Source organism: Gastrolobium bilobum, unplaced genomic scaffold (genome assembly GCF_033153095.1).
Source record: "Gastrolobium bilobum isolate Gb01-03AN ecotype WA unplaced genomic scaffold, APGP_CSIRO_Gbil_v1 utg80430, whole genome shotgun sequence".
In the NCBI taxonomy this organism is placed as follows: domain Eukaryota; kingdom Viridiplantae; phylum Streptophyta; class Magnoliopsida; order Fabales; family Fabaceae; genus Gastrolobium; species Gastrolobium bilobum.
In genome coordinates, this window is record NW_026899235.1 from 11,116 (window position 1) to 33,348 (window position 22,233).

Consider the following 22,233-nt stretch of genomic DNA (forward strand, 5'->3'; position numbering starts at 1 on the left):
AAACCAACAACCCCTCATTAAAAGCGCAAGCAAAACATTACACTGAAACACGGACCCCAAGAAATTTAAAACTGAACTGCATATTGCAGAGGAAGATAGTCGGTGCATAATGTTTTTCCTGTAATAAGGAATCCCTACGATGATTCAAAAGTGGACACCTATCACTACTAGGGCCTTTTAGAGTTGCGACTCATCGCTTTCTCTATCAACACTTCCATAGCTCCAGTACTACTTGTGCCTATCACTTCTACTACTAGTACTACTACTACTCCATTTTCTCTCGTTCTTCTCTCTCTCTCTCTCACTCACTCTTTTTTTTATTTATTTTTTTAACTTTTGTTGTTCGGAGTACTTTAAAAGCCATTAATACGGTTTAAAACAATGATACAAATCATCAATCTGGAATTATCTAACCGTACGGTTTTAATAACATCATTAACTCCACTTTTTAAATTCGAATCACACCCTATTCCATTCCCTTCACGAGAAACACTAGCCAAAAAATAAAAAAAGAGGACCATTTTGCAGTTAAAAGACCACGAGGTTCCTGTTTGTTGAATTGTCTGAATTTTGATCATTGATTTTGATTTAGGCATATTCTTTTCATGTACCAGGTCACCCTCGAAATGGAAATGCTTTTAAAAATTCTGTACTTTTTGTCTCTTCACTTTGAATGCAAATATGCTCAATAATGATGATGATGATGATGATGATGATTTAATTAAGCTAATGACCCTGATGCTGAAATTTTCAGATAATGAGAGATGGAGATAGGTGCATAGAAAGATAGCGTCTTTGTTTATCGGGTCGCGCCGCTCGTGTTTTGTCGCTCGCGCGTGCGGTTACAATCTTACAACAATCTCGAAACCCCCCCCCACATCTCGAGGTTACTTAGCTGGTTTGTTTTCTGGGTGACACCAATTTCCTTCCTCCGCCAGTTTCTCTCGTGTCTTGAACCGGGGCACACCACTATTCCTTGGGTTCGGTTCACTGCACTTGGAAGCACATTTTTTGTATGACCCTTGACTTATTGCTTTGGCCACCATAACTGGAAGGGTCGGTGGTAATGTTGAATTTTGGTGCTTTTGCTTAATATTCAAGAGGGGGTGTGTAGTGTTCCAACTCAGAATATCTTGGTTTGTGTTTCTTCTAGTCTTTTTATCGGGGTTTGGGGGATGATTTGTTTATTATATTGGGATCCTAGTGAGGGGTTTCTGAACATGCAAAGAAGTGTTGTCATTGGTTGTTTTGTGGAGCTTGTGGTTGGTTCGTCGTACATGGTCCCTGCTTGAGGTGGTGGTGGTGGTAACATTTTTATATTCCGTTGAGTTTCGCATAATCAGGGAGAGAAACTCGGGCCGTTGATTTTGGGGGTGGTGGGGTTTCATTTGGTATTTAAGGTGTTGCAAAGAAGTGGATTTTGATTGTAGGGGAAAGGGTTTGAAGTGACATTTATTTATTTATTTATTTCCTATGTGGAAGGTTTGTTTTTGAGTACAAGATATGCTGATCTCTGATGAAGCAGATAATGATGTGTTCTTTGACTCGGTTGATTGGCTGTCACCTCCTCAAGAATTTGGCTATGATGTTTGGATGAATGAGCCTCTCAGTGTGAAGGAAAGAAGGGAACGGTTTCTACAAGGGATGATGGGTTTGGATGATGCTTCTCCCAAGGTTTGTTTGCAAGAGAAGATGATGAGCTATGATTCCTCATCAGTTAGGTTGGGATTGGAGAGGATCAGGGACTGCAGTGGAGCAGTCTCAAATGCTACTGATCATGTTCCTGTGAAGTTGGTTCACTCAGGATGTGAACCAACTTCTGAAGCACAAGTCATGTTTGATGAACTCAAAGGGTGCCCGGATGATAAATCAGATGCAAGTGTTGAAGGGAAGGTGTATGAGCTCTCTTATTCAGATCAAGAGCTTAGACATGGAGAAGCTGAGGTTCTACCAGAATTTTTTGGGGATTTTGATATTGGTATAAAGAAAAAGAAAAATTGGTGGGACAAATTTGTGAACAGAAAGAAAGGAGGTGGAGGGAAAGTGAGATCAAAATTGAGTAAAGGGACAAATAAAACTCGTAGAATTAAAGTAAGGCGGAATAAAAAGAGGTGGACGGAGTTCAGTGCACTATATATGGGACAAGAGATTAGAGCACACAAAGGCCTAATTTGGACAATGAAATTTAGTCCCAGTGGTAAGTATCTGGCTAGTGGAGGTGAAGATGGTGTTATACGCATATGGCGTGTAGTATCAATGAATACATCCAGTAATTGCTTCACCGAAGAAGACAGTGCTGTTAGCAAAGCGAAACATGACATCTCTTGTTCTCAGAAGAAACGCTCAAGCCAATCCTTCATTGTTCTTCCAAATAAGATTTTCAAAATTGAAGAATCACCAATGCAAGAATTTTATGGTCATTCCAGTGATGTCTTGGATTTGGCTTGGTCTAGTTCAGATGTGAGTTTAACTTGCAGAAGCTTGTTATTTTTCCCCTTATTTATTTGATAAATGCTATTTGTTCTGATTGCAACTTGTATTAAATCTGATCTAAATTTCCTGTTGCAGACTCTTCTTTCTAGTTCTATGGATAAAACTGTCCGCTTGTGGCAAATTGGTTGTTGTCAATGCCTAAGTGTTTTCCATCACAAAGACTACGGTAAGTGTAAGAGCACCAGGGCTTTTAATCTTCATTTGCTGTAATCATCTTTTAATTGTTAATAAATTTTCAGCATATGCTTTGTTCATTTTCATAATTTGCTTTAATGTGAAACGTTAGCATACCTATATCCAACAAGTCTAATCCTAATTGTGTCTCTTATTTAAATGGAAGCAGTGACATGCATTCAATTCAACCCCGTTGATGAAAATTACTTCATCAGTGGTTCCATAGATGGTAAAGTCCGAATATGGGGGATACATGAAGAGCGAGTAGTTGATTGGGCAGACATACGAGATGTCATAAGTGCTATAAGTTACCAGCCAGACGGAAAGGTATGTTATGAATACTTGAATGAATATTTTCATATTTTTGTATGTCTTTTTCCTTGTCACAATTCAGGAAACTTTTCTCCATGATATATTTAACCTTTTACTATTTACTCATGCAGGGATTTGTAGTTGGTTCGCTTACAGGCACTTGCCGCTTCTATGTTGCTTCAGGTATTTACTTGTGGGTTACTAATTACCAATTACTCTCTTTAGCAAAAAAGAATAGGAGAGTGACATGAGTTAAAAGGAGTTTCTAAATTGAATTTCTAATGGTTTAGGAAAATATTTCCAGCTTGAGGCGCAGATTCATGTCAATGGGAAGAAGAAAATTGGCAGCAAGATTACTGGCATTCAGGTTTTATTCTTGAAATTCTTCACTGCTAAAACGTTATACTTTTTACTTCCTTTCTTAACACTACCCTTATTCCATTGCAGTTTTCCCAGAATAACCATAAGAAAGTTATGATCACATCAGAAGATTCTAAGATAAGGATATTGGAAGGTGTTGAACTTGTTCAGAAATATAAAGGTAGAGCACTAAGTGTTGATCCATTAGTGAGAGAATGCTAGGACAGCTTTCAAAATTCTCTCTTGAGTTGTAAATTTTGTTTTGTATTTTTTTTTCCATCACTTTTCTTGTGACCTTGGCATGTTGATGGGTTCCCTAAATGTTCTCATTTTTGTTTTGCTAAGATTAAATCACTGTCATTTTGTCTCTGTTTGTTATTTTAGTGGTCAGCTCCTTTAATTCCATTAATGTCTGTTTCTCTTCATCTTTAAAAGAATCTGTTGCTTTAAACAGGGGACCGTATAACTATTTGAATTAGTTAATATTTTGTCCTTGTTGCACTCTGCTATTTTTAGACACGAGCAATTGTTTTAGAGATTGGTAAACATATCAGCTTTAATTTAATGCCTACCCTGTCAATCTAATGAAAAGTAATATGCATGTCAAATACGATAGAAAATCTTTTATTTCCATTTCTCTTCACGGGTAGGTTAAAAATATTGATTCTTGATTAAGTATTTAAGTTCTTGAAGTTAAACTACTTCAGTTTGGCATTACTAATCTGCAGATAGAGACCCCATGACTTTGATTGATTACTTTGGGCTATTTCCATTTGCACTTAACATAATTTCTCCAATAAAGAATGATGTGTTTGATCCATTTCATATATGCATGCTTTCCATTTTTTTAAAACTTCCTATATTGTAACCACGCTTCACCTGCAAGCTTTAGATGTGTGTTATAGGTTTTACCTGTGGATTGCATGTATTCCTTTTCTGATATTTGACTTTAGCTTTACTAATTTGTGGCTTTTAATTATATGATTGCAAAACTCACTGGAACATTGATAAATCTTTTTCCACTATCTGCATTCTTGATATGGAATATTCTAATTTGGTTGAATCATACTACTATTTGCAGGCCTTCCATGGTCAGGAAGTCAAATGTCTGGTTCATTTACATCAAGTGGAAAACATATAGTTTCAGTTGGAGAGGACTCTCGCGTCTATATTTGGAACTTCAATGACATGGAAAATGCTTCTTCCAAACACACAAAATCCGAGCATTCTTGTGAGTACTTTCGCTCCAAGGGGGTTACTGTTGCAATACCTTGGTCAGGCATGAGTGCAGAACAAATGGGCTTTGACAATGATTTTGCCCACTATTCATCAGAAATGCAGCACCAATTAGAAGCTGCTTCTGTGTCTAGAGAGTCAGAACGAGTTTCTTGTAGTAGTTGGTTCTCCATTGATGCTACATGCCGAGGCTCTATGACATGGCCAGAGGAGAAGCTTCCCAGTTTGGATTTGCCTATTGAAGAAGTTGAGTTTGATCACCAACAGCTATGTCTCAAAGATCCTTCCCATGATAATTGTGTATCAGAAACATGGGGACTATCAATTGTAGCAGCTGGTTGTGATGGAACCATCAAAACATTCCATAACTTTGGATTGCCTATTAGGTAGGCTTTAGGTCTGTCTTGGCTTTATTGGTGCTGAATAACCGGGTTACTTCTTCATATTCAAGGGTGGCTTTGCTTGGTAAAGGTGGACAGTGATAAATTAGTTTCAAGGCCTTGGATTTCCTAGTATAACTTGGAAAATTTTGAAGCATGGATTTAGGAGGTTGTGGTATCTGAGCCATGTCATGCTCGGTTAGTAGTATGTTCATTGCTAAGTTCAGAATTAGAAGTGGTCTGCTTGTAGAGTCAGGCTACAAGGATTCCCATCTTTTTATTGGTAACATTTTTTTGTGAATAGTAGTTAAACATATACAATAGGTACAGATTAAAAAAAAAAAAATTGAAGTTTTGTTCCAATATGAGTTTGATTAGTTTATGGAATTGCCTTACTAACTAACGTTAACTTCATAGCTTAGCTTGTACTAATTTAAAAATGATTCGATAATTAAAAAGTACATTACTATATGTGATATGTAAGTGATTATAAAACTAATTTTTTTTTTATATTTGTGGCCTTATAATTAGGGGGGTTCGCGGTCTGGATTGGATCGGTTTTGGAAGCAAAAATCATTCGATCCAATCCCTTTGGTTTGGCCATATAATCATCCATTCGGTTTGGACTTTTTTTCAAATCCGATCCGATCTAATTTTTTTCGGTTTGAATTAGATCGGTTTTCGGTTTTTTGAAAATCCTAAAATGTTTCAGGTAGATAACATCTTTTATATATATATTGGCTTTGTAAAAAAAAATTGAAATACAAAAGCATCAGTAAACGATAATATAGTTTTTTTGGGGGGACAATGAGATATTAAGCTCTACGCATATGAAATTTTGTTGATGAGATGTGAGTAGGTTTTTTCTTGGGTTTAGTTGATGGGTTAATGAGTCTTGGGTTTAGAAATTTTTGGATTATGATTGGAGAAAGATCAAAGTAAGTAGATGAGAATTATTATATTGGATCGGTTTGGATTGGATCAGTATTAAGCAATCCGAAAATCGATTCAATCCAATTAAAAATTGTGATTTTTTTTTCAGTTTTCGATTTTTTGATTTTCGATTTGTTCGGTTATCGGTTTTTCGGTTTGGTCATTGCGGTTTGAATCGATTTGGATCGGTTGATGAATACCCATACTTATAATCATGTGAATTCTTTGATTAAGTTTAAACTACTTTAAATAGAATATTTATTTTGCTTAGTTAGAATTCAGGGGGTGACGTGGATAATGGCTATGAGTGGGGATGAAAGTGTGGACATGATAGCTTTTTCTTATTGTTTGGAAGTGATTGAATACGAAAAGGAATAAAACTTTTGAACAACACAAATAAAACGAAGTACCAATCCCCGAAAATTTTCCCCCATCTTCCAATCTGGTCCGAAGCCATGAAAAATTTGATCCCCAACATTTTCTTTCCACACAATATTACTCTCAAATTCCATTATTTTCTCTCATAATCTCTTACAATTATTTTTATGGTTGTTAGATTAAAATTAAATAAATGATTCTCACTTAATGCTATTTTGTAATTGTTAATTTAATTTTAATTCCATAATTATTAAAGTAATTGCAAGAAATTGTAAAAGAAAAGAAATGATAAACATAACCTTTCATGAAAAATATATAACTAATTTATATGATAATAAGGAATGGGGTCCACCATTCCATGTGTTAATATCAAAGTGACATATAGTAAGAGATTCCAACCAAAGTTTTATACCTAATTCTTGATGGCCGTATTTATGTTTATTTAAATAAATTTATTTAGAAAAAAATTAGTTTTTTCTACAACATTTTCAGACTGTTTTTTTTCAAATACTAACGAATTCTTAAAAAAAACAAAACAAAACGAGCATGCAAGTAAAGGATCTGATTATTTATGTAGATGAAAACTTTTAAAAATTCACCAAGTTTTAGAGTTTAATATTTTTCATAATTTATATAAAATTAGGTGTGAATCACGTGGGATCATATAAAAAGAAGAAAGAAAAAACAAATATGAATTCGTATGAGATAATTTTATCTCTTATAGTACGAGAGATATTAAATTCATTTATATAAAATAAAAATCAGAACACCTATTATTTTTAAATTAGGACATCTTCAAGGTTAAAAAAACAATGCACGATGTACTAAAAAAACAAAACAAACAATGCACGCGGTTGAAAGCCGCTAAATCAACCGATGTGTAGGGGACAATTCCTTCGAAGCGGCATGGATGATAAAAGTTTTAGTACATCAGCAGTGTCGAACTCATTATTTTATTTTTACAGAGAAAATATTTTTTTCGTCGTTAACAAAAAATATAGACCCAATTTAATTTTTTTAAAAAAAATATTAATTCGAGATACTTTTAAAATTCAAAATAGATGCAGATTAATCTTTTTGAAGGACTAACATGAGTCTTCTTTGAATTTTTGAAAGATCACAATTTCAATTAAGGGAAAAACGTTTATTCTAATAAAGGATATAATTTTGTGATATTTTAGATTTTAATAGTTGATTTCCATCAATCAATGGTTAGCGTTTATTGGATTTTATTGTGAATTAATAATTAATTAATAAATTTGATCCAATAAATCTTAACAATTGATTAATGAAAATTAACGGTTAGTATCTAAAATGCCACAAAGTTATATCTTTTAAAAAGACAAATATTTTTTCCTTTAACTAATTGGATTAAAAGTCACGTGTTTTTTTCTTGAGGATCAAAAAGAATATTTCTTCTATTTTTTAATTTTTTTTTTTCCTTTTTTAATAAAAAATAATACCGAATTTGATAGTCCCGAATCACTCTAATTTTTTTGGGCATGAACATGGTACAAAGTTACATACAATTGTTCGTCTTCCACGTGGCATAAGAATAGTGCTTTCAAAAAAATTAAAATATTAACAAAGGTTAATAAGGAAGGCGTGGGACACGTTTAAAAAGAACAAAAAAGACAAAAACAAAAACAAAACAAAAGGTATAGGACCCGTTCAACTTCAGCGTTTGGTGAGGTTTCAAGTGGCGAGAGAGTGATAGGATTTGGGGTTGTGAGTTGCGACGATGGTTCCTAAAGTTTATGGCTTTTACGATTCGCCTACACCAAGTAAACCACGCACCGTTGACGTCGAAAAGGTACACCCCATTTCTTAATTAACTCATTTTACTGTTCTTTTCATTTTTTTCCCCATTACCTCAAACCCTTGAATTTCACTGTGTGCAGCTAACTTCGTTTTCTTTTTCTTTTATTTCGTGATTATGTTAAATACTTTTTAGTATTTTACTTGTAAACTGTTTCTGAAAGACCGAGAACTAGTTTAGTCAATTTTCGCAGCCATGGGGTTATTGAGAATTTTGACGGAATAGTCGTAGTCAAAGGTTAATGTACTTGTAATTGTACTTGTAGATGTATAAAACAGCTAATTACACTTTTCTCTCACTTCAAACCCCACATCCCAGTTAATCAAGGACACCACCTTCCAATACTCAATCACTCACAACACAATTAAGGGCGAATTGAAACTGAAACGGTGGTAATTTTTTTTATTATGGTTTCGAATTCAGGAAACAGTTTTCTTGCTGTTATACAATAGTAAGACTGCGTATAAGAGTTACCTCCGTCCCACACTAGCTAGTCAGGTTCAACTGGGATGGGAGTGATTTTTTTTTTTTACTATACCAATTATCTTCTAACCTCAAAATGGAATCTATTATTATAGAATAATATAAACCCTCATCTAACAGCTTAAATTATTCTCGAGCTGAATTGGTTCTTTACATGAATCCTGATATTACGAGATGAAGAGTTCAACACTTTCTAATGAAATTAAATAAAGCACCAATTAAACCAAAAATTTGGTATGTACAATATCCACGATTAAGCTCGAAAGACTCTTGGCTGACGGGTATTTTCAGTACTCCTCTACATTTATTCCACTCACTACTTGTTGAAAATTTACCCATAAAAGGCTCCGAGTGACCCCTATGGATGAGGGCGTTTATTTTTTTATTTTTTGTTTTCAGTTAACATGTATTTTTGTTAATAATTAAAAAATTACTAAAATAATTTAATAAATACAATATAATCTTATTTTCATGAACTTTCCTGATTACCATACTCCTATTATTTTTAGAGTTGCCTTAGTATAAGGTGCGTTTGGATATCTTCAATAAAAAAATGTTTTTATAATATTAGTTTTTATTCTTCTTGACTTCGAAGCAAAACTCTAACACTGATTTATTTATTTTTCTTTTGGGTTTTTTCTTTTCTTTTCTTTGAAAAATTTATCTAATTATAAAAAAAAGTTGACATATTTTTTAATTTAAAAAACACTTTTTTCTAAGAAAAAGCTTAAGCTAACGGGTCGCTCTGGTTCATGTTGAATCTTATTTGTGGTGCATATTTATGAAATATATGCATATTTATGAAATTATCAATTATAGATATGCTGTCACATATAGAGTTTACCATGAAACTAAATCTATTATAACACTACCCTTTCTTTTATGGCATTTTCTAGGGGCATTTTTACATTCCAAAAAGCCACTGAATGCATCTGTTACAATAATGTTTGATAAAGGTACAATTTCTTAAATAAATTTACAAAAATTTTGAAGAAAGTTACAAACATACTGAAGTTAAAAAAAAAGTTACATTCCTGTACAAAAGAAATAAAAAGTTATATTCTAAATTTACAGTAATTTTGACGTTAGAATGATTGTAACTGTTTTCTAAAATCCTTTTTACTTTTTTTAGAAGAGTTCTAAGTTGTAACTTTATACAACATTTGTTGTAAGTAACACACGTGTGGGTAGCTTTTTGAGGGATCCACATGGGAATGCCTCCATTGCTTAACATCTTCCAATAGGAGATATGTCAAGGAATAGTTAATGTTACGTTTGATGATTGTTGGTTAGACTTCCCGCATTGAATTCGTCTCAGTTTGTGCAATTCATTATTAACAAACATGCTCTTGAGAGCAAATGTTGATAGGACCCTTTCGATATATATATATATGTGTGTGTGAATGTTGATAGGTCCCTTTCTATATATGTGTGTGTGAATGATGATAGGTCCCTTTCTATATATGTGTGTGAATGTTGATAGGACCCTTTCTATATATGTGTGTGTGAATGTTGATAGGACCCTTTCTATATGTATGTGTGTGCGTGTGCATTTCAAATGTTTCTTTTATTTCAATATTCGCCCAATTAAGAATTTATCTATGGTCATTGATGGCAATATTTTCCCTTTATCTTAAGAACATTTCAGCTTATTGCTTGTTTCATGGCATAGGATTAGAATGTGTGTCTATAATTGTTTCAATGATCTTTACAGACAAATATATGTCTAATATGTGGTGATAAAGGAGATTTGAAGCACCTCATATACTGTGTCCAGTGTAAAGCTTGTGCTGAGCATAGGTATGTATGCGTTGAGTTGTCATTTTGAGTATTTAAACATAGACAATATTTTTTTGGGGTTTGGATAATTAGTTGGGGTTCTATTTAGCTGTATAATTTATTTAGCCAAAATTGTGTTGTCTATATTTTTTCAAAAAAAAATGGACCTAAGTATTAGTAAACATAAATTTGATACATTGTTGGTGTAAAACTGTATACTATTACTAAACAAGAAAGAATCACATCATTGCTGTAACTAAAATTTGTATAACTAGTTTATCAAAAAAATAAATAAATTGTATAACTAAACCTTTTAACCTCTTTTTAATTAACCTACCCCATATGGTTGGTTAGTATGTTACTCTTTACATTAGCAAATAATATAGTAAATTTGATTTTGTTGTATTCGTTTCGCTAATATATAAACCATATAAAAAAACTAGGAAGTCATGGTTAGTGTCTAATTTTAAAAATTTACACTTTACTCTCTTTTATCTAACTAAAAGTATAAAAAATAAAGAAAAAAAATATTGAGACTCACATTCAAATATGAGGTAAAACATGTTAATATGAATTTAAATAAGAGATTTTTTATTTTATTTTAAAGTTGGTGGAGAATATCATGTTCGTTTAACATTTACGGGTTATTTGCCTTTTAAGAAACCAAACAATAAATGGTTAAATTACATTTATGTGTTTACTTATAAGAGAAGGGAAATTACAGAAGAATCTTGGAGATCTATATGTTGAGAAAGTACAAGATCAAAAGAGAAATAGAGTACATGAGTAAAATTAGAGATAATAGGCTTGAATTATGTGTCTGATCCAGCAAAACAAGGATATAGTTATATTTTTTCAATAGAAAAAGAAAAGAATATGTTGTGCAATATAAATTACAATGACAATTACAAATATAACTAACTCATAAAATTGCACCTTAATTAGGTAGATGACTAATGGACTAATTAATTTACTGTACAATAAACTGTCTAACGATATCAATTGGTCCTTTAAAAAATGGCTAGATTTGAGGCTATATGTACAGAATTATAGATTATTACACATGAGCTTCATTTGGTTAGGATTTATATTTTCAATTTTATGAGTAACTATCTTAACTCTAAGTTCAAATGTGGCAGTTCCCATTGAATATCAAGCAATGGGAACTACAACATTTGAATTCTTATGGTCAAGGCAGTTGCCTGAAATGGTGAACATATGTGGATCAATACCGATGAAGCTTGTATATGATTATCAAGCTTTTCTACATATAGCCTCCAATCATTTCTTTTTGTTAAGGGACGAAGTACATTGAGATCGATTGTCACTGGGAGAAGATTCGGTCCTGAGAAACTGATACTGCATTTGTGAATTTGAATGACCAGCTAACAAATATTTCACTAAATCCCTTAGAGTGTTACAAGGCAACTATATATGTGACAAACAAGGTGCATACAATATATATGCTTGATGTCTTAATATTTGTTAATGTGTAGTGCTCTGATTAAGGAGCTTACTATTCTTGTAATTAGGATTAATATACGCTGCACCAGCTTATATATATTTGTTCTGATTAGACCCACAATTCCCACATATACTCAATAATTTCGAGTGAAGAAATGAAGGTGCTCCCTAATTGTCCCTTGCCTGTTGCCATAATAAACTGGGGTGTAAATGTTGTATACTTGTATACCGTTTTTTTTTTTCCTTGATATTTGTAAAATATGCTTAATAAGTATTTTATTTATTTGCAGTTATTGTCTAGACAAGTTCCATAGAGAAGATGATGGAACGGTTAGCTGGAAATGTGAGGATTGCGCTCCAAATAATCCCAAATGTGGATCTGTACAATTGAAGAAAAGCAAACGCATAAGTGATGCAACTGAAGCTAAATATAACAGGAAGGAAATGCAAAAGGAGAGTGGTGCTGTTAGAAAACAAAATCCTGTTAAATCATCTGAATGTGAAAGTGCTGAATGCCTTAGAAAAAATGACATTAACAAGGGATGGCTGATCCTCGAAGATGAGAATGTTCTTCAAGAGGAGCCTGAATCGCCTAAAGGTCCTTTGAATTCTTCACCTGACCAGCAAGCATTGGAGTGTGAAAAATATGCTGACTCTGATGCCATAATGCCTCAGCTCCTGTCTTATCCAGAGTTTGACAAGTGTAGCCGTGCTCAGCCACTTAGTCATCCATTGTGGACGTGAGATTTTTAACTACATTTTCTGTGTTGATGTTGCTTTTAGATGGAACCTTGGCACAACGGTTGGTGTTGTTGTCATGTGACCGAGAGAGATCACCCACATAATGGGTTATTTATGGACTCATTTTCTTCACTCACATCTCTTCTGTTTTCATTTATAGGGGGCAATTCAGAATGAACAAGGCAACACATTTTGGTCTTGTTGCTTATACATCAAGCAAAGCTTGCTCAAAAGTGCATTCGGTAGTAACAGAGCTTCCTAGACTGCTTGATGTGGAGATGTTATTGAGGCGTGCTATTTGGCCTGAGAATTTTGACATGTTTTCACCTAATAGTGATGATATTGCTGTCTATTTCTTTCCCCAGTATGAAAGGTATGCTTCTTCAATGGACTATATTTGGCATAATGACTGGTAATATAATGTTCTATATTTCCCTTGATTACTTGTATTCTTTTACTTCAATTAGGGATGAAACAGTCTTTGATGGAGTGCTGAACGATGTAATTGAACAAGACCTTGCCCTCAAGGCAGTCATTAACAACGTGGAGCTCCTCATTTTTTCTTCGCATTTATTACCTCCTTACGATAGGCGTATGTTAGAAAACTAGTGCTTTTACTTTAAATTTAGAAAATTTATGCTAATAGGTTATTGATCCAATGACTTATCTAATTTAACAGGAATCTGTGATAAGTATTATATGTGGGGTGTTTTCAAAACAAAGCCAAGGAGTGGGAATACTCAGTCCAACTAATCCTCATAACAGAAGTAGTAGTTGGCTTCTAAATCTGCGGTGTCAACTCTCAATATGAATTCTCAGTTCAGGTCAGTATTATGGGCCGGTGTTATGGATGAAAAACACTCAAAAGTTACCTCTTGGTATAGTGTAGTTGCTATTTTGTTCAAGTTTAACAGATTGGTCAGAACTGATTAAGGAGTTAGAACATGGTTAGAATAGTTGATGGTAGATTAGTAATTAGTTGTGATCTGTTATCATATTCAATTAGCTTATGTAGCATTGTGTAAATGCTGTGTTATAATTAGTGATGTATGTACTGTGATAAATTAATGCAAGAAATAGGAAACCTTCTTTAGTTCTCTTCTCCACCTTTACCAACTGTGCTGCATTCATTTCACACACTTATTTTGAATGTCTTGCAGCAGCTGTAAGGTTGTTCTTTTTGTGACAGGAAGGTTACGGGTTCAAGTTTGAAAAATAGTTTCTTTGCAAAAATTCATAGATGATTGCATACAATCGACCCTTACTCTTACCCTCACAAGTCGGGTAAGGCTGCGTACAACACCATGTTGTTCCTGAATCCACTATTCAAACATTAGTGAGTTGTTTATCACCTTTAGAACTGATTATTGCTTGGTTGTATTAGATTTCTCCTTCACCAAAGGTACTAGCAACACATCCTTGAGAATTAGTTGCTTCATAAGGCTTCTCTGTATTCTTATTATTATTCCAACAATCTTTCTTCGAGTGCCATTTCTTTCCACATTGGTAGCCTTTTTAATTCTTCATTTTCCTTGACTTTGTTTTTGACTACCACTTGAGCCATTTTCCATTGATCTTTCTCTCGTCATCAACAAAGCCTTTGCTTGCTTTGAATTTTCCAATTTGTCTTCCTTATTCTTTGTTCTAAATTCTTCTTCGAGAATTGCAACAATAGTATCATTGAAAGATAGCTTCTCTAATAATCCTTTATTTGTTATGTTGATGATGAGTTGATCATATGAATGTAAACTCTGGAGTAAAAGCTCACCACATTCATTTTCTGCTACGTTGTAATCCAATGCTATAAGCTGAGAAAAGAATGTAGTCAGTTTGTTGATGTGATCCATTATCCTTGTGAACTCATTCATTCGAAGAGTATAAAGTCTCTTCTTCATGTATATCTTAATGTGAAGAGATTTGACCTCATACAATTTCGTAAGCACATCCTAAATTTTCTGTCATCTTCTTTTCAATAATACTTGACAAGAGTCAATTTGCCATATTGATTTCAATGAGATATTCTCTCCAGTTATTAGACTTATCATTATCCAGTAGTTCTCACTGTGTGCTGTATTCAATTTACATCTTGAGCAACTAGATGTAAAAAAATGTTTTTCTTCATGGAGAACTTGAAAAAGAGATATATGAGATGCAACCAGAAGATTTTGAAGAAAAAGGATAATAAAACTTGGTTTGCAGGTTAACCAAATCTCTATACGGTTTAAAGTAGGAGCCAAGATGTTGGTACAAGAGATTTGATTACTTCATAGTTTGCCTCGAATACAACAGATTGAGTTCACAAGAGTTTTGATGATAATAATTACATCATTTTGCTATTGTGCTTGGATGATATGTTTAGGGTAGTCCCCAACAATGATCAAAATCAAGAATTGAAGGCACAATTGGCTAGGGAGTTCGATATGAAGGACTTGGGATCGAAAAACAACATTTGGGGGATGCAAATTCAACGAGACATAAAAGATAGGAGGATTTGACTTTCTCAAAATAATTATTTAAAGGAAATCTTGTGGCACTTCATGGAAGATTATAAGTCAATTTCTACCGACTTCTTATTCATAATATGCCATATCAATGAAACAGAGGTGATGAAAATGTATCGAGTATTGTATACATTAGCAGTGAAGAGTCTAATATATGCAATGGTTTGCTCAAGGCCAGAAATTGCTCAAGCAGTTGGTATGGTTAGTCACTTCATGACAAATCATGGTAAAGAGCATTGGGATGTTGTTAAGAGGATCTCGAGATACATTAAAGGAACTTCACATGTTGCATTTTATTTTGGAGGATCAAAGTTTATTGTCTCAGGATATATTGATTCACACTTTAATCTTGACAAAAGAAAATCTACTAAATGCTATGTGCTCACACTTGCAGGAGGAGCAATAAGTTGATTATCCTAATCACAAATTATGGTAACTACAGAAGCTGAATACATGCCTGCTACTCAAGAATGCAAGGAACTTGAGCACAAATAACGGACAATTCCTGTATATTGTGACAGTTAGAGTGCCTTGCACATTGTAAGGAATCCAACATTTCATTCAAGTACAAAGAGGACGTAGGAGTTCAATATCACTTTATCAGAGAAGTAGTAGAGAGGAAGGGAGTGTGGATATGCAGAAGATTGACACTCGGAAAATCTAGCAGATGTCATGACAAAACAAATAAATATTGATAAGTTTAAATAGTATCGATCCTCTTATGGTCTATCAGAGATGTAGGTAATATGGAACTGGCAAGAGAAGAAAGATTTTGAAAGCTCACCAAAAGTAACTTCAAGTGGGAGATTGATGTAAGCACTGACTACATAAAGGCCACTTTTGGTGGCTAAAAACCAAATTCTACACCGTTGATGTGGTGGCTTTGTTGAATTTTTTCTTCAAAGCACATTTTGCATATCTATTGCACTGTGTGAATTGCGGAAAATGAATAGCATATAAGGAGGAAATTGTACAGCACCTTATGCCTATAAATAGGGTGTTTGTTATTGGTTTCCATCATCCCAAGTTTCAGAGAAGATACTGATAGTGTGGATAAGAAATAGTATCTCCTTGGTGTTATTTTGAGTGAGCTGTATTCTCTTAATATAAGAGAGAACGATATCTCTCCTTGTATTTCAGAGAGATTATTTTTTCCATATATTGAAAATCTTCTATACTTTTTCACGTATTTTTTCCCAATTGGGTTTTCATGGTAAGTCATTTCAATTGGTCTATTTGTACGTGTTGAATTTCTTGACCGGTGGACTTAAAATTAAGTTGATTCATATCGTTAGTTTGTAGGAAATTAGTTCAAAATGTATAGAGTTAAATTTTATAGTTATTTAATAGTCAGTGCTGCAATAGTACGAAGGGATTCCCACTAGATTTATATTTATCTGGCCAATTGGTGTGGCTAATAATATCTTTAAATTTGTTTTTCTCTCAACTCTATTTAAGCGGTAGGATACTCTAATACCTAACGTTGGAGTCTTGTGCAACTAGCCATAAGCCCATAGGCCATAACTGTGCAAGACACAGCCAATGACGCCTAAGATCTCATGCATTTACATTTGGCGATCCATTTTTTCAAATTGGCATAGCAGCAACGGTTTGATGAAAACCAGAAAGTTTTCCAAGAAAAAATAATTTTTGAAAATATGGTGAGAAATTTTTTATGGATAAGTTACTAAAAGATGTTTGGTAGGTCAACATTTTTCTGGAAATGTTAAGTTAATTTTACTAATGCTATGTGATAATTTTTTCATAGCATGGGGCATTTTTTTTCCATCCCGTCAAGCAAATGATGGAAAAAAAATTTTTGAGCCTTACTTTCACTCTTCCTCTTATCAAGCAAATGATTTTCGCTATCCCATTTTTATGGGGAAAAAAAAAATCACCTCCTACCAAAAGGATCGTTGATGGATGCTAGTATTAGAGGTGGCAAAGTGGGCGGCCCGCCCCGCGCCACCCCGCCATCAATCCGTCAAAAAATGAGTCTGCCCGCCCTCTCCCACTTTTGAAAGTGGGCTCAAAAACTCAGTCCGCCCGCCCCGTTTGGCGGATTGGCACACTAGTCCGAGCCTATTTTACACTGACCCGCCTCGGCCCGCCTATGCTCGTCATCAACCCGCCAAAAAATGAGCCTGCCCCATCCCGTCCCGCTTTTGATATAAGTTGAAAAACTCAGTCCGCCTCGCCCCGTTTAGCGGGTTGGGCGGCCGAGCCGAGTCCGTTTTGCCGCTCTAGCTAGTATATAGAGGTTAGCTTATCACGCAGTTTGAGCAAACAAACGGATCGTTGATGGCCATGGATGCTAGTATACAGAGGCTAGCTTATCAGCCATCCTACCAGCGGTAGCAAGAACCGGTTTCCCGATTGCAAGTCCATAGGGGATAAAATTATTCGATGGGTGGGCCAATTTTGAGATTACTAAGGTATTGATTCAGGCTGAGGAAGCTAAGTTCCGTTTGTGTGTTAAAAGAACCATTGTGTAGCTTAGCTACGTTATATTTACACAATTTTTATTTTCCTAAGTTTAAGAAAATAAGGAAAATATATTAACATATCATTATGCTATATTAATACACGAATATCATTATTTAACTTGATAAGTTGCCCCTCTTATTCCCTTCTTCTGGTGATATATCTTAAAATTAAATAAACCAGGTAAGATCTCCATATCCATTATAAGAGGTTGCAAGAGCGTGAAAATGATGGAAGTCCAGTTAGTTCTTTATTGTCTTTTTCCTATACGATTTGCAACTGACCAATACCAAAAGCGGAAGCCGCGCGTGCTTTGCAATTGAAGGTTTTTATGTACTCTGAGAGTTTTGAATTGAGCCACGCCATATATAGTTTTTTTTTTTTTTTTTTGAGTTAACATAACCCTAATTATCTCTTTGTCACGCCATATATAATTTGTTTTACTTCTTGGCCCTTCAAGAATTTATCCATTATTCCGACCTTATGTTAAATCTGAAGTATTAACCTATCAACCCATACTTACAAGTAAATGTTTATATTTCGATTTTCTTGTTTTGTATTTAAAATAATTCTATAATTTAAAATTTTGTTTGGATCGTTTTTGAGAGAAAAATAATTTTGCTTTAAAAATGATACTGTTAATGTAAACTAGTTGAGGTCGGTGTTAAATGAACTCAAATGAAAAATATAAAAAAAATTGAGGAAAAATATATACATAAGATTATTCATTAAAAAATAACAATAACTAATAAAAAAATTAAAATAAAGTAAAAATAAAGATACATAAGAGGACAAAAAATAAGAAATTAAAAATAAAAATAAAATAAAGAACTAAAGAGATACATATATAGGGTGAAAATGGAAAGAAAAAAAAGGGAGAGGTAGAGAAAGAAATAAAGGGAAATCAAGGGAAAAAGACTAAAAAGAAATATCTGGAACATAGAAAGAAAAAGGGTCTAATCTAACACCCCGTTAAGTATCGATAATGTTATCATCAATTATGATATTAAACACAGTTATAATCACAACAGTTCATTTAAAAATATAGGAAAACTTTTTCTTTTTATAACGTTCTCACTTTTGAAACAACCGCATTAAAACATTTTACGAACTATGATCATAACTAAATTCTTATTACGAAACATAATTGTTATAGCTTAACATCATACAACATGGGTTTAAAGTTGCTAAGTGATTCTCATAAACCAACAAAGCTTAATAATAATTTTATGCATGTTAAACACTAAATACCTTCACTTTTTTTATTACACTAAGAATTATATACTTTCGCTATGATTCTTATCTCTTACTATGTTATAGATCTCTCTGTTAGCTTTGCGTGGGTTCAAATCGCACTCAATTCGAAGCTCTGTAGCTCGAGTTATGCCAATTTTATCAAACTTGTGCTGTTTTTGGGAAGCGCGCTTGAGCGCTCTACTGGGCGCTCAAGTGCCCAGAGGCAAAAAATTTGGCCATCTCCAGGTCTTCAGCGGACTTGAGCGCTCAATTGGGCACTGGAGCGCCAAGAGGCAGAGAATTTTCCTCTATTTTACGCACATAGCGCTGGAGCGCTCTTATTGGCGCTTGAGCGCACTCCACCTCAGGCAGACTTAATCTCCCCTGTTTTTGGTGGTTCACTTGAAGGAGTTCCTCCCTCTTTCTCCAACTTATTGGTACCTAATTGATAACCTTAAACCCATGTATCATAATATCCAATAGGTCTTTGACCCTTCCATCAATTTATACCCCACATATGATGTTCTTTACAACAACCAAGTGTTAAACATAATCCAAGCGGCATGGACATCCCCATGCTCACCAATATCCAATGTGACAAAATGAGGCATATACAATTGGATTTCGTAATACAACTAAGGATCAAGAGACTTAGAATTACATATGAACAACAAAAACATGGTAAATACTACTACATGCAATACCATGTTCATATACTAAGGGCCCGTTTGGATTGGCTTTTAAAAAAAAGGACTTTTTATGAGTTACTTTTTTTAAAAGCTAATATTATTTTATGTTTGGATGTAATATTTGAAAAGTAATTTTAAGTATAAATGTCATTTGGATGTTAAAATATAAAAGGACTTTTTAATTATAAAATGATTGAAGTGCCCTTCACTCCATTTCAATGGCACCTCCTCTCCTCAAGTGACCGACAATTCTGACGCCGATAGAAGCACCTCTGCAACGCCATCGAAGAGCTTCAACGTCGTGCCGCTGCTCACGCCCACCACCACCACCTCGGCTCCCCTCTCCGGCCCTGACAAGTCTTGCGTCGCCCATGCCATTGGTTCATTCTTTCGCTGAATTCTGCCTCTCATTTTCTCGAAATCATTATTGTTTGTGAAATTGTTTGCTACCCTCTCTTCATCTCAAGTTCATGTCCTCTTAATTGTTCAATCATTCCTTTGTTTCATATTAATTTGGGACTGATTAATTTCTTGTCATAAGATGTAATCTGATTTGTTAATGCAGCTTTTGACTAAGAAAAAGCCCATTGGGGCGGTGCTATCTTGGGGTCTGTCTCTACCTTCTTTCTTCTTAGGCTTCTTCATACTCATAAGTAAGTTTCTCCTTCTTCACCCTTTTCTTTTCATGTCTTCTTCCACTGTATATGCTAGTCAATCTACAAGTTGTCCCTTCTCTTTTCTATCTACATAGAAAATAAAAATAAAAATGGTAGATATCCTTTTCAAATGTGGTGTTCCGAAAGCATTTCAAAGAGTGGTTCACAACCCACTAATATTTAATGATTCTAATTTATTAGTTATATGAGTTGTTATGTATAAAGTAATGAACAAGTAAAATTGGGTGTGGGATATTTATTTTTTTACTGTAAGACTGTTTAATCATACTCTTATTTTCTATTTTTCTTCTAAATTTATTCATACTTTAATATGATACATAAATTTTCAATCCATGGATTGAAAATTTTATGTGTTAGGATGTTGAGGTTGAGGAGGAACCTAAGGATGAGCGCTCAGTTGATAACCTAAGGAGGAACCTATGTATGTCTTCCACCACTTCTCTTAATGTCATTTTTCATTACTTTATGTTTCCAGATAACTCTGTTATGGTTTCTTTGTTTTTATTTAATAAGATGGCTTGTTTTCTTATTGTCAAAAAATAGCAGATCGTTTTATAGCATTCTACTCATCTCCACAAGATAATACTATTACCATCTCCACAAGCATCATAATAATTTTAATGCACCCTATTATGTTTTTGCTTTACATAACTTGCCTTTAAGGACACATGACTTGGCAGATATAAAGGGAACCAGAGCAAATAAGAATAAAAAGAAGAACAGGAGAAGGAAAGACCATGCAAAGGATCCTTCTTCAGAAAATGCAAATGAAAACCATAGTAAGGTTAGACTGCCATTTTTTCTGTTTGAATACACTTGTTGAGGATATGTGCATGAGATGTATACTATTTCTCCTTGCTGACATGAACACCTACTTGTTGGTCTCAGTAAATTTTTTTTTTTAAAAGAGTATGTCTTTCATTGAAGGGAAGTGGAAGATTTAGCTCGAAGATTAAATTCAGATTGGCCCAAAAGGATGCAGGAGATTTTGTCTTTGAGCCAAGAAAGAAGACTTAAAGAGTATACAATACATTACAAGAAATGGGGTGGTTCATCAAAATGGTGATTTACAAAGAAAAAATTTAGATTGTTGTTGTACCACAACTTTTATAATCATACTCCATATGATCACCTTTAAATCCTTTTTTCTTATAGAGTCCTATTTTTAACTTGGTGGTATGGTGATTTTCAGGGTACTGCCACATTAGCAATCTCAACAAAATGCCACAGGTAAATCCACCACCTTGCCATGCCACCCTTGTCAATGATAGTTGCAAACAAGTCAGAGTTCATATTTTCCAAGTTATTGTTGCAGCACCACAAAAGTACCTGCAGAACTGGCATGGCACTGCCCAAAAGCATATTAAACATAGCAAGCATGCTGAGGGTAACAACACCACACCATTGTCTAGTTTGATAGCAACTCCAACATATGGCATATCTCCAGTTCATCTGCTATATAGACACCCTGCTAGTCGCAATGATAGTTTACAAAATTCTTGAAGAACATTTAACTACGAAAATGAATAATGGGATGTTGAAGGCTCACCTTCCCTAGCAACCATAAAGGAACAGATGAGACCCAGATGAAAATTTTGGAGCCAAGTTCAGCAACAGAATTGCCTATTAGCTCTCAATATGAAATCAACACTAGTTTATTAGAATTTTCTTTTGAGTAGAGACTTGATGTGTAGTTAATGTTGCTAACAAGTTGATATGAGATCTTATGATGCTTTATGTAAAATCACAGCAGCTGAGTTTGCTTTTTCTTTTATGTAAATGATATCTTATGATGTTCATGGTAATATATGAGGAAATGAGAATGAATCACTTTGGTCCTTGTTTTAGCATAATCATGTCCTGATGAAAAGTAATATCATTATATTACAATAAAAAAAATTAATAACGACTAGTCCTATTACAATCAAAAACATTATATTACAATCAAAAAAGGCATAACCAGTGGTGCTATTACAATCAATTATACTATTAATAACCACTGGTGCTATTACAATCAAAAAAATTAACAGATATATCAGAATTATCAATGCACTCGCGCTGACAATTGATTTCTGATATCATCTCTTGTTTGTT

At 34.0% G+C, this 22,233-nt stretch overlaps 2 protein-coding genes across 4 annotated transcripts; both read left to right on the forward strand.

Moving 5' to 3' along the window:
- Window positions 1–681: 681 nt before the first annotated feature.
- On the forward strand, window positions 682–4,965 carry LOC133288708 (uncharacterized). 2 transcript variants are annotated; one of them, XM_061486527.1, is made up of 9 exons: window positions 682–720; window positions 1,531–2,250; window positions 2,335–2,460; window positions 2,569–2,659; window positions 2,837–2,994; window positions 3,111–3,162; window positions 3,270–3,346; window positions 3,427–3,520; window positions 4,421–4,965. In XM_061486527.1, exons 1-9 carry the CDS (start codon window positions 682–684, stop codon window positions 4,963–4,965), a joined length of 1,902 nt encoding a protein of 633 aa, XP_061342511.1. The 2 variants fall into 2 exon arrangements, with proteins under 2 accessions (XP_061342511.1, XP_061342510.1); XM_061486526.1 differs by lacking the exon at window positions 682–720 and having other exon boundaries at window positions 1,465–2,460.
- A 2,989-nt stretch (window positions 4,966–7,954) lies between these two features.
- On the forward strand, window positions 7,955–13,628 carry LOC133288709 (PHD finger-containing protein 1-like). 2 transcript variants are annotated; one of them, XM_061486529.1, is made up of 6 exons: window positions 7,955–8,079; window positions 10,283–10,368; window positions 12,102–12,551; window positions 12,713–12,925; window positions 13,020–13,144; window positions 13,232–13,628. In XM_061486529.1, the coding sequence occupies exons 1-6, from the start codon at window positions 8,008–8,010 to the stop codon at window positions 13,303–13,305; spliced, it is 1,020 nt and encodes a 339-aa protein (XP_061342513.1). In that variant the 5' UTR covers window positions 7,955–8,007; the 3' UTR covers window positions 13,306–13,628. The 2 variants fall into 2 exon arrangements, with proteins under 2 accessions (XP_061342513.1, XP_061342514.1); XM_061486530.1 differs by lacking the exon at window positions 10,283–10,368 and having other exon boundaries at window positions 7,961–8,079.
- Window positions 13,629–22,233: the final 8,605 nt, after the last annotated feature.

What these genes read in the sequence shown, in the direction of transcription:
- LOC133288708 (XM_061486526.1), top strand. Translation starts at nt 1,504, where the DNA reads ATGCTGATCTCTGATGAAGCAGATAATGATGTGTTCTTTGACTCGGTT. An exon ending in TGGCTTGGTCTAGTTCAGAT is followed by an intron (nt 2,461 to 2,568) that starts GTGAGTTTAACT and finishes TTCCTGTTGCAG; the next exon opens with ACTCTTCTTTCTAGTTCTAT. An exon ending in GTTACCAGCCAGACGGAAAG is followed by an intron (nt 2,995 to 3,110) that starts GTATGTTATGAA and finishes TTACTCATGCAG; the next exon opens with GGATTTGTAGTTGGTTCGCT.
- LOC133288709 (XM_061486529.1), top strand. Translation starts at nt 8,008, where the DNA reads ATGGTTCCTAAAGTTTATGGCTTTTACGATTCGCCTACACCAAGTAAA. An exon ending in CTTAGTCATCCATTGTGGAC is followed by an intron (nt 12,552 to 12,712) that starts GTGAGATTTTTA and finishes TTTCATTTATAG; the next exon opens with GGGGCAATTCAGAATGAACA. An exon ending in ATTACCTCCTTACGATAGGC is followed by an intron (nt 13,145 to 13,231) that starts GTATGTTAGAAA and finishes CTAATTTAACAG; the next exon opens with GAATCTGTGATAAGTATTAT.